The sequence below is a fragment of the Plecotus auritus genome, assembly GCF_963455305.1.
Source record: "Plecotus auritus genome assembly, chromosome: 1".
NCBI lineage: Eukaryota > Metazoa > Chordata > Mammalia > Chiroptera > Vespertilionidae > Plecotus > Plecotus auritus.
Window position 1 is genome coordinate 192,438,811 of NC_137770.1, and position 12,147 is coordinate 192,450,957.

At 43.7% G+C, this 12,147-nt stretch overlaps 1 protein-coding gene across 2 annotated transcripts in view; it reads right to left on the reverse strand.

Annotated features, from left to right (window-relative positions):
• COPS4 (COP9 signalosome subunit 4) overlaps positions 1 to 10,990 on the reverse strand; it is a 37,653-nt gene extending 26,663 nt beyond the window's left edge. The window contains exons 1-2 of one of the 2 annotated variants that reach the window (XM_080677134.1): positions 10,668 to 10,990; positions 1,504 to 1,583 (exon numbers count right to left, since the gene is read on the reverse strand). In XM_080677134.1, the coding sequence (XP_080533260.1) occupies positions 1,504 to 1,583; positions 10,668 to 10,741 (154 nt within the window). In that variant the 5' untranslated portion in view covers positions 10,742 to 10,990. The remainder of the gene's footprint in view (positions 1 to 1,503; positions 1,584 to 10,667) is intronic. The other variant, XM_080677135.1, reaches the window with a different exon arrangement.
• Positions 10,991 to 12,147: the final 1,157 nt, after the last annotated feature.

Here is a 12,147-nt window from a genome sequence, read left to right on the forward strand (position 1 = left end):
TTTCTAGTTCCTATTCAAAAGGAATGATCCTGACATAAATAACAGCTCATTTGTACACAGCACTTATTATATGCCAGGTACTATTTTAAGCACTTTATTATATACTAGTGGTCTGGTGCACGAAATTCGTGCACATTAAAAGGGGGACCCAGAGTCAAGTCCCCGCCCACCCACATGTGCCTCAAAATTGCATGAGACCCAGACCCGGCCACCCCCCCCCCTACTGGGCTAGATCCAGACCCCTCCAGTCCCACCCTTGTCAAGCCCCGCCAGGCAGGAGGCGTAGCCTCAGGTCCCCTGGCCCGGCGCCAGGACAGGGGCGTGGCCTGAGGTCCCCCAGATGGGGCGGGGGGTGTGCCTGTGGTCCCCTGTCAAGCCCCGCCAGGTGGGGGACACGGCCTGAGATTCCCCTGTCAAGCCCCGCTGGGTGGGGGGCATGGCCTGAGGTCTCCCATCAAGCCCCGCTGGGTGGGGAGCACAGCCTGAGGTCCCCTGTCAAGCACTGCCAGGCAGGGGAGCGCAGCCTCAGGTCCTCTGACCCGGTGCTGGGGCGTGGGTTGCGGCCTGAGGTCCCCCGGCCTGGCACTGGAGTGGGGGGAGCAGCCTGAGGTCCCCTAGCCCAGCACCAGGACGGGAAGTGCACCTTGAGGTCCCCGTCAAGCCCCACCGGGTAGGGGGCGTGGCCTGAGGTCCCCCAGCCTGGTGCCAAGGCAGGAGGTGTGGCCTGAGGTCCCCCAGCCTGACGCCAGGGCAGGGGGCATGGCCTGAGGTCCCCTCTCAAGCCCTGCTGGGTGGGGGGCACGGCCTGAGGTCCCCTGTGAAGCCCTGCCGGGTGGGGGGCGTGACCTGAGGTCCCCTGTCAAGCCCCACGGGGGGGGGGGGGGGGGGGGGGAGGGCGTAGCCTCAGGTCCCTGCTGATTGCTCGTTAAGGCTCCTTAAGGGAACTTGGCCTCAGCTGTGGGTACAGCCTTCTTTGTGATGGAATGATGGTCAATTAGCATATTCCCTCTTTATTAGATAGGATAATAACTCAATCTCCCAACAATTCTATAGGGTACATATCATATCCTCACTGTATAGACAAGGAAAAGAAGGCACAAAGAGGTTAAAGAAGAAGACACAGCTAATAAAACAGTAGACTAGGATTTGAATCCAGTCTACTTTCTTTGTCACTATGCTACATGGTCTCTTATCAATTTCTATTATCAACAACTATGGAGACAATTCATTTAAAAAAATCAAGTTGTAAATAATTTAAATTCTAAAATAAATCCATCAATTTCAATGTTGTGAGTATGCAAAACACAGTTTATTATTGTATTATTATTTATTAATTATTGTATTATTTTCCATATGAACTGTAAACCTACTTTGCCTCTCCCTGTATATGTAATTTAATCTCATAAAAATTATATTGATAATTTGATATAAGACAAGACTGAGGCAAGCTTTGAAGTCCTACTCAGTAATACAAAGCAAATATGGAATTTTCATTACACTTACTTGCTTCCACAAAAGCTTTCAAAGCTTCTAGTTGTTCTGCCCCAGATAACTGAATGGCTTTTTCCAGGATCTGACGATACCTAAAACAATACCAAAAAAATAAATATTCAGAGGGCACTATATATTCTAATGTTTACATTGACATTTATTCATTTCTATTTACCTTGGTGTCTTTCCTAGTGCTTTCTTTTCTGGTTTTCTTTATAGTACACCACAGATTTCCTTTTTTTAAAGTTTTTAGTCCATCATAAGAAAGAGTGAATCTGTAATTACTAGTTACTGGATCTAAGGTGCCACTTTTGCTTGAAAGTTGTAGTTTTGAATTTAAACCAAAAAGTCAAATTTATAAGCCATTATTTCCTTCAATTATGTATTACAGAGACACACGAGAACATTATTTAAGGTGACCCAGAACCCTTTACTCTTGTGGACCTAAGGGTCACCAACACTAGAATAATATCGACTAGACAATTAAACCAAATATTAGAGGTGTAATGTCTTAGTGAGAGGTAGCTGATTAATGTATCTCTCTCACATCGATGTTTCTCTCTCTCTCTCCCTTCTTCCCTAAGATTAATTTTTTTGAAATAATTCTTTATTGTTGAAAGTATTTCATGTCCCTTTTTTCCCCCATTGACCCCCTCTAGACACACACACCCTGCCCTGCCCCAGGCCTTCAGCACCCTACTGTCTGTGTCCATGGGTTATGCATACAAGGTCTTTGGTTAATTACCTCCCACCCACTCACCCTCCCCTGCCTTCCCTCTGAGATTCCTCACTCTGTTCCATGTTTCCATGTCTCTGGATCCACTCCATTCATCAGTTTATTTTATTACTTAGATTCTACATATGAGTGCGATTTAAGATCAATGTTAATAAAAAATATTTTAATATTATGGAGGAAAGTATATTTCATTAATTAAGGCACCTTGCATCTGTCCTATCTATCAACAATTTTTACTGAGTATTTATTATGTATATGCATATGTATATGAACTAAATAAAGGTCAGTAAGTCAATTCATGATTTTTTGGCACTTGAATCTGGAAATAAATAAAACATATACACATGAAAATGTACCACAGTCACTATTTAAGACCAAAATGAATGAAACAGGCATGTATTAATACATCTTTCATTTATAGTAATGATGATTAGACCAAACCAACCTCAAAAAATAAAAAGCTGAAAGAAATTAAAAAAAATTAACAGCATAAAATCCTAACAAAAAGAGAAAACAGGTGAGAATAGGAGTATAAAGAGATAAATAATAGCTTCTGCCTGAAAGCATTTGCAGACTCTGGAAAGACAGCTGAGAGGTAGAGTGGCACTTTTGGTGGGGAGAGGGTGGGTTCTGCTTTGGGACATTATGCCATCTGCTGGAAAAACTGAGAAGCAAGTTGCAATTTCTTGTAGAATCAGGATCTCAGTTCCTAGCTGGCCAAAGGAAGGGACACTAGCACTTTAGAAATAAAAAAATCTTTTCCAAGGATCACCAAGGAAAAGCAAAAAATTCTGAAGCCTAAGGCTAGCACCCTCAGGTGTCAGGAAGAAGGAAATGAAAATACTCTCTGAAAGGTAACATCCTAGGCCTCCTACTGTTTTTAAAAATATATTTTAAATCATTTACCCAACAAATGAATATTACAAGGCACATGACAATATGAGCTAGAATCAACAAAAGCAACAGACAATAACAACCAACAGGGACTCTAGATACTGGAATAATCAAAGACTGTAATACAATCATGTTTATGGAGATAAAGATAAGCTTTAAGTTTCAGCAAGAAACTAGGAAATCATGAAAAGTGTTATTTGAAAAAAAAACTACCAAAAACTATAGCACTACAAAAATACTATAACCAGCTCTGGCCAGGTAGGTCAGTTGGTTTGAACATTATCCCGATATACCAAGGTGGGTTCCATCCCTGGTTAGGGCACATACAAGAATCAACCAATGAATACATAAATAAGTGGAACAACAAATCGATGATCTCTCTCTCTCCTCTCCCCCTCTCTCAAATCAGTCAATAAAATAAAATATATATATTAAAAATATACTATAACCAAACTTAAAAACTCAATGGAGTTCTTAATGGCACATTTGAAGAACTGATAAACTAAGAGGCAGGTCAGAATAAAGCATTGAAATGGTAAGTACAGAAGACAGGATAAGAGATACACAGAGGTCACAGGAAGAGGACCTAACAGGGGTTTCAGTGGTGTCTTAGAGGGGAAAATAGAATGAAACAGAGGCAACATTTAAAGAGACATAGCTGAAATTTTCTCAGGACAATGAAAGAATACAATCTATTGATTCAAGAAATAAAATGAAGCTCCACAGGATAATGTGGTGGAGCATTTACAGAAAGAGGCAACAGTTCTTTTACTGACTATACCTATGTGACTTTATAGCTCTTCACATCAAGAAGTGGTTTATTTCCCCACCCTTTGATCTGGGCTTGTTTTGATCAACTGAATGCAGTAGAAGTGAAGTGCCTGTTCTGAAACTAAACCTCAAGAGGCCTTACGTGTTTTTATCTCTTGGAACCCTGCTGCTGCCACGTGAACAAGGCCAGGCTAACCTATTGAATAATGAAATATGTAGCTCAATCACCTCCACTTGCCCTAGCCAACACACAGAAGCAGAGCTGTCAACCTGACCTGCAGCTGTCTACAGGCACGTGTGAGAGCCCGTGTGGAACCAAGGTCATGTGTAGCTGAGAAGAACCATCCAGCTGGGCCCAGCCCAAACTGCCAACCAACAGAATTATGATCTAAATAAATGATTGTTGTTTTAAGCCACCAAGTTTTCCAGAGGTTTTATTTCACAGCAAAACCTGACATACACATACAAAAACACATCACACACATCATAATGAAGTTGTCGAAAATAAAAATAACAATCTTAAAAACAGGTTAAGTGTTAATATAATTTTTTAGGAGAGAGAATTTCCTAATGAGGTTTATCTTTTAGAAGAGAGAATTTCCTAATGAGGTTGATCTTTAAGCATTCTAAATATTTCAACTTTAGTGTAAGGGGGAAAGAATGGAGGGAAGACAGGCATTCTAGGCAAAAGAAATAAAAATAAAAAATCACTATCTGAAATGTAGTCCAGTTTGGTGAAAACAGTACAGGGCCAAAAAAGGAAGATGTGTTTAGAATTAAGGGCTATGAGCCAAGCAGGCTATATTCTGGCTTTGCTACTAGCTACATGACCTTGGAGGAAGGTATTTCACCTCTGTACTTCAGTTTTCTCATATGTAATATAATATTATTTTTTTTATATAATATTATTTTTTAAGGATTATTGAAATGTAAGTAAAGTTGCGCTTGGCACAGAGTAAACATTAAATGCCAGGGAACTTCACTCTTGAGATGGGAACCACTAAACTGTTGGATATGGAAATAACAAAGGGCCAAGAATCTGATTTACAAGGGGCCTTTAAGGTTATACAGCCTACGGGGGGTGAGGTAGGGGGTGGTGGTAGTGGGGTGTGTGTGTGTGTGTGTGTGTGTCCTCCATTGTTTGACAGTTCTATTCCATTCTAATTCAAAGTTTACCTCTGTAGAAGTCTATTTTCTTTTCTGCAAACCAGCTTTTCTAATAATCAAAGGCAGCTAAAAGGCGTGACATTACTTTCCTTTATCCAGGCTAACAGCTGTTTATAAAATGAAAAGTTTAGACTCCAAAGGTCCAATATCTTCCTCTGTACCCTCCATACCCCGGAACTGGAAAGAAAAGAAAAATATAAAAGCTTCTAGTTCTATAGGATTAACTCAACAAATACCTAGACTCCAAGCTCTAAAGGTAAAAAATATAGAGAGAGAGCCCGGCTGGCATGGCTCAGTGACCTATGAACCAGGAGGTCAGGGTTCGATTCCTGGTCAGGGCACATGCCAGGATTATGGTCTCGATCCCCAGTGAAGGGTGTGCAGGAGGCAGCTGATCAGTGATTCTCTCTCATTATTGATGTTTCTCTCCCTCTCTGCTCCTCTCGGAAATCAATAAAAATATATATTTTAAAAAAAAGAAGAAGAGCAACTAACCAGGTCCAGTGTGTGGATGGGTATGAGTGTATATTGGGGGTTGTTCACAGAAGACTTTAGGAGAAATAGCATCTGGCCTTGGTCAGTATTCCTTGGGCGACCAGGCCAGCAGGGGGGATCGGGCTGGCAGGCCTTACAATGAAGGGTCACAGGTTCAATTCCCGGTCAAGGGCACAATGGGTTGTGAGTTCCCTCCCCACCCCCAGATGGGGCCCATGCAGGAGGCAACCAATTGATGTGTCTCTCTCACATTGATCTTTCTTTCCCTTTCCCTTTCCCTTTCCCTTTGCCTTTCTCTCTCTCTCTCTCTCTCTCTCTCTCTCTCTCTCTCTCTCTCTCTCTCTCTCTCTCTCCTCCCTCCTCCCCCTCCCCCTCCCTCCCTTCTACTCTCTAAAAAGCAATGGGAAAAATATCCTAGGTTGAGGATTAACAAAAAAAATAACATCTGAAATGAATTTTAAAAATCCAAGTAGATTTTAGCTAAGTGAATAAGACAAGCTATCATAACAGCTATCTACTCAAATGTTCCCTCTCAAGGAGCTCCTCCCCTTCTAAAATTTTATATGAGAAAACAATCATAATGCATATGTGTGTATAGGTGTGTGTGTCCTTGTACAAAAGCAGTGTACAAGCCCTAGCTGGTTTGGCTCAGTGGACAGAGCCTCGGCCTGCAGACTGAAAGGTCCTGGGTTCAACTCCGGTCAAGGGCGCATGCCCAGAAAGCAGGCTCAATCCCCAGTAGGGGGCGTGCAGGAGGCAGCCAATCAATGATTCTCTCTCATCATTGATGTTTCTATCTCTTTCTCCCTCCCCCTTCCTCTCTGAATCCTATATAATAAAAGCCTAGGTGGCATCATGCGACACCCTCGCACGACGTCATCACAAGATGGCCAGCAGGGGATGGCAGTTGTGGGCGATCAGGCTGGCAGGGGTGGGCAGTTGGGGGAGACCAGGCCTGTGGGGGAGGGCAATTGGGGGTGACCAGGCTGGCAGGGAAGAGCAGTTGAGGGGGACCAGGCCTGCAGGGGAAGGCAGATGGGGGTGATCAGGCCGACAGAAGAGGGCAGTTGGGGGCAACCAGGCCTGCAGGGGAGGGCAGTTGAGGGCAATTGGGCCGGCAGGGAAGGGCAGTTGGGGGCAATCGGGCTGGCGGGAGAGGGCAGTTGGGGGCGATAAGGCCAGCAGGGGAAGGCAGTTGGGGGGATCAGGCCAGCAAGGGAGGGCAGTTGGAGGCGATTGGGCCGGCAGGGGAGCAGTTAGATGTCAATCAGGCTGGCAGGGGAGCAGTTAGGGGGCGATCAGGCTGGCAGGCAGAAGCAGCTAGGGGCAATCAGGCAGGCAGGCAGGCAAGTGGTTAGGAGCCAGCAGTCCCGGATTGTGAGAGGGATGTCCAACTGCCAGTTTAGGCCCGATCCCAGTCGGACATCCCCCAAGGGGTCCCAGATTGGAGAGGGTGCAGTCGGGCTGAGGGACCCCCCCCCCCACACACACGAATTTCGTACACCAGACCTCCAGTAATAAAATAAAAATAAACAAAAGCAGGGTACAAAATTTGCAAAAATGTTTTTCATATGGCCAAATATGTCAATTTTACAACTGCTGTGTTCATTCATAGTTATAGAAAAGCATTTTTAATTGAAGTTTTAGCAACAAAAGGATAGGTTTAAAATGTGATTTTTAGAATAGGCAAACTTGGATTCAAATTTAAGCTCTGCACCTTTCTAGCTTTTATTGAATCAATCACTATTTATTGAATGACTACTCAGTTATAGATAGCCTGTTAATCAGTGAGAATACACAGTATCAATATATTACAGACATTTTCTCCATCATTCCTTAATATGGAACCCTTTGTTACTAGCTCCTAATGTAAAACCTAAAACTACTGATACATTTCAAGAGTGTTTCTCTCATAAAGCATGTAGCCGGAGGAACTGTTTTATTATGAAAACTAGAGGCCCGGTGCACGAAATTTGTGCGGGGGTGGGGGGAGGTGTTCCTCAGCCCAGCCTGCACCCTCTCCAACCTGGGACCCCTCTCACAATCCAGGACTGCAGGCTCCCAATTGCTCACCTGCCTGCCTGCCTGATTGCCCCTAACCGCTTCTGCCTGCCAGCCTGATCACCCCTAACCACTCCCCTACCAGCCTGATCGATGCCTAACTGCTCCCCTGCCGGCCCTATTGCCCCTAAATGCCCTCACCTACAGGCCTGGTTGCCCCCAACTGCCCTCCCCTGCAATCCTGGTTCCCCCAAACTGCCCTCCCCTGCAGGCCTGGTCCCCCCCAACTGCCCTCCCCTGCAGGCCTGGTTCCCCCCAACTGTCCTCCTCTGTAGGCCTGGTCGCCCCCAACTGCCCTCTTCTGCCAGCCCAGTCCCCCCTAACTGCCCTCCCCTGCTGGCCTGATCACCCACAACTGCCCTCCCTTGCTGGCCATCTGTGGCGGCCATCTTGTATCCACATGGGGGCGGCCAACTTTGACCACATGGGGGCGGCCATCTTGTATGTTGGAATGATGATCAATTTGCATATTAGCTCTTTATTATATAGGGTAAATATCCTGCCACGTTCTTGCTCAGATAGGACCAGATATGTACTGCAGGCAAGGCCAGCAATTTCTTCAAAAAGCACTGGCTCTGCTTACAGTGATAAGAATCAAGTGTATTGAGTGCCTCCTGCATTATAGCAAGCAAGTATCGGCACCTACTCTCTATTGTGTATATTGAAAGCCTCCTGTATACAAAGGGATGGTACAAGTGTCTGCTGTGTATGGGAAGCAAAAATTGAGAACCTCTGTATATAGCAGGTATGCACGATCTATATACAAACAGGTATCAAGCACCTGTTGTGTGTAGCAAGCGAAGAGCACCTGCTGCATACATAAAGCAGGTATGAGACACCTATGTAAACTGCCAGCATACATGGAGCATTTCCTGTATGTAGCAATCATGTACTGAGCACCTGTAGTATACAGCAACATACCCAGAATACCTGCCTGTTCACAGCCAGAGTGCCCAGTGTATAACATAAAATAGGCATGTGTTGAGTGCCTGTTGTATATAGCAAATAAGTCCAAGCACCTGTCACTCATAAATATGTTAAATACCTACTGTAAAAAAAAAAAAAAAAAAAAAAAAAAGCACTGGCTATCAGTTATCAAGCATATTATTTCAATTACTCTTCACAATAAACCATGGTCTGTTACAGTATTGGCCTCCAATGAATTATGCTTCCCTCTGACCATGCACCTTTGCAATGTAACTTGGCCACTCCTTCCATAAATCGGGGCTGGTCTTGTGACTTACTCTGATCAATACTTGAGAACTGATGTTGTGAGACTTTCAAGGCTAGCTGTAAGAGATTTTGCAGCTTCCACTCTGACCCTCTTCGTCCTATAAGGAAGCCTCGACTAAACCATTGAATGAGAGAGCCTGTAGAGAAGGAGACCCAGCCAACAGCCAGAAATGTATGGGTGTCCATTTTAGCCCACCAGCCCCAGCTAAGCTGCCATCTAACTGCACCAGCATGAGTGAGCCCACACAAGACCAGCAAAACAGCCCAGTTAACCCAAAGAATCCTGAAAAATAATAGCTGTTTTATACCACTAAGTTTTGGGTTTGTTACATAGAAAGAAATAACTGAAGCACACAATAATATAGGTACTATTGTTTATCTGCAATTCAGAACTAGGAAAGTAAATGTTTAAGTTTCAGACATCTGCAAATACATGAAAACTGTATCTCTTCTGATAACTAATGCACTTATTTTTTTTCAACAAAACATAAGGGAAATCAAGCATGGGGGAAAATATAAACTAGTTTACTTTCATCCAAACCTATAAAAAAAATACATGCAAAAAGCACTGAGCCATGAAGACATATTCAACTTATTTCCAACTCAAAGAATATATAAATATGGAATGAATAGCTTTAATAATAATAGTAACAAAGATAATCTTATGGCACTTCCTAAGTGTCAGGTATATACACACACATACTCATTCTGACCCACTCAAGAATAAGTCCTCTAATCATTTCCATTTACCTGAGGGGGAAATTGCCGCTGGAAGTAAAGCCCAAGATACACAGCAAAATTTCTCAGTGATAAAAGTAGAGTACATTTACCATCAAAGAAAAGGCAGCACAGCCTATATAAAACAGGGTTTCAACGTCCAGGTAAAAGCAGGTGTATCCCATTAACATAGATCTAAGTGATCTCAGCTATCAGAATGTAAATACTGGGATCAATTTGAGAAGCATACTGTAAACAGAATGCATATTCATTATAAAAGAACAGCCTGTGAAATTTACAAAGAGAAACGGACAATAGATATATCTACCCACGATTAGCAGTGCTGACATGCACAACATGTCACTATTTTAAGTTGGGAGTGGACCTAAACCCTCTACAATGTAAATTGCGACAAAATTGCCAAACAATCCAGGTTCTTGCAAACATCACTAACTCTCTACACATCCTGATCCATATTATGAGGACATCATCATCGCTTCTCGGCCTTTTGGGTAAGATCAAACGTAGGTATGAGGACATCAGCGCATGTGCCCTGCTTCAGAGTTGGTGGCGGACAGAGAATACCCAAAACAAGGACCCACAGAACATGGTCGAAGAGGTTTTGGACGACATGATAGCAGCCATACCTCCTCAACCCCCAACCGCCTAAAGAAACCATCTCCCTGAAAAACTCTGCATCGAGGTCCCACAATATAAATTCCCCTCAATTAAAAAAAAGAAAGAAAAGGTCCAAAGAGAGGTCAGAATTCGGTGTGAGAGACCAGCCAGCTATGGGAAGAGGCACCACAGAAGGCTGAGAAGGCCGTGAAAGCAGTCGTCCCTCAGACCGCGCTTCCAGAAAGTTATGAGACAGTAAGGATGCTATCGAGGGCTGAACAAGTTGACAGTCACCCCAAGCCTATGGCCCCACGGGCTCCCTGCTTTCTGCTGCTTGCAGCTTTTGCCTCCACAACCTACCTCAGGCCCGCCCCCTTGGTCCTCAGGCCGGCTACTACCACACATCCGAAAGCCGCCGTCAAACCAAGGAGAACAAGTCTGTGGCTTCCCTCCTACTCCTCCCATGGCTCTCGGAAATACTCACTTGCCCGCCAGATCTTTATGAGAGCCACTCGAATTCATGAGCTGGGCCAAATCCTGTCGCACGGCCGCCGCCATCTTTCTCTCAGCTCAGCCGGGGCTGCAGGGCCTCACAACCAAAAAGGAAACGAGTATAGTCCTCCAGAGCTCAGCCAGAAGGAACCCGAGATGCCACAGAGTAGCATCTGTGTGGGCCAGAGCGCCGCATGTGCGAGCCTACGCTAGGTCCGCCCCCAGGGGTGAATGACGGGAAGCTCCACTCCGCTAGTCTGAGGCCCGCCCAGGCCTCTCGCACGGGCTCAAACTCGCACGCTCCCACTTCGGATTGGCGGATGAACTCCGAGTGTGGCTTGTGCAACTCCAGTAAGTTCCGGGTAGCAAAATGACCGCATGTTCATTAAGTTCCGTGTCTCACGCCTATGGTTTATCGTTTTTTGTTCTTTAAGATAGCTCTTAAACTACCTGTAGTAAAGAATCAGTTGTTTTTATTGTCAATTCTCCACAGACAGGTACTTTTGTAAAACGCAATTTAAAATGTCCACATTCCTCCTCGTACTCTGTACTCTTTATAGGTTAATCATACATCCCAGTTTGTCCAGGATATTGCCATTTTCCATCTGTTGTCCTGGAGTAATTATTAATAACAAGCCCTTTCACTCTAGAAACTGTACCATTTGGAAGACGAAGTATACAGTCATCATACCTTTATATGTAATTGTATTTATTAATCATATATCCTTACAGAATATCTTTCTGAACATAAAGAAATGTAAATTTTTATTCTTCCTTGCTTTCACAAAAGATAACACAGCATATCATTATTCCGCTCTTGATTTTTTTTTTCATTTTTTCTGGAAATCTTTCCGTGTAAGTTCAGCAAGCTCCTTCATTTTGTTTTAGATCTGGAGAGCATTACGTAAAATGAGGGGATGCCATAGTTTATTTAATCCTTACAGCTAGACACTTAAGTTGTTTGTAATCAATCAATGCTGCAATGAATAACCTTGTACATACGTTATTTGATATGTGTATAGGTAGAATACATTCCAAGAAGAATATCAAAGCGGAGATTTACTTACAATTTTTATAGATATTGCCAAATTGCACTTTATAGGCATGATTTTGCCTTTCTACCAGAAATATGTAGGAGTGCAATTTTCTACAGCCTTGCCTACAAAGGATGCCAGACTTTTGAATTTTTTACATCTTGATATGTGAAAAATAGCATGTTCCCTCTCTTGGGAAGGTGAAAGAAAGGAAGACCAGGATAAGGAAATCTTTAAGAAAGTGTTATGGAGATTGCCCACATCAATTTAGATCTCACTCCATTGGCAAGAATTTTGACAAACAATCATGCCTAGCAACAGTGAGACTGGAAATTTTGTTTCCAATTGGGCAAACTTATGCCCAGGAAAAGGGAAAGGATGGTTTTAGAGGGATCATCAGTAGTGTCTACCTGACTGTCCCTCTCACCTAAATATCTG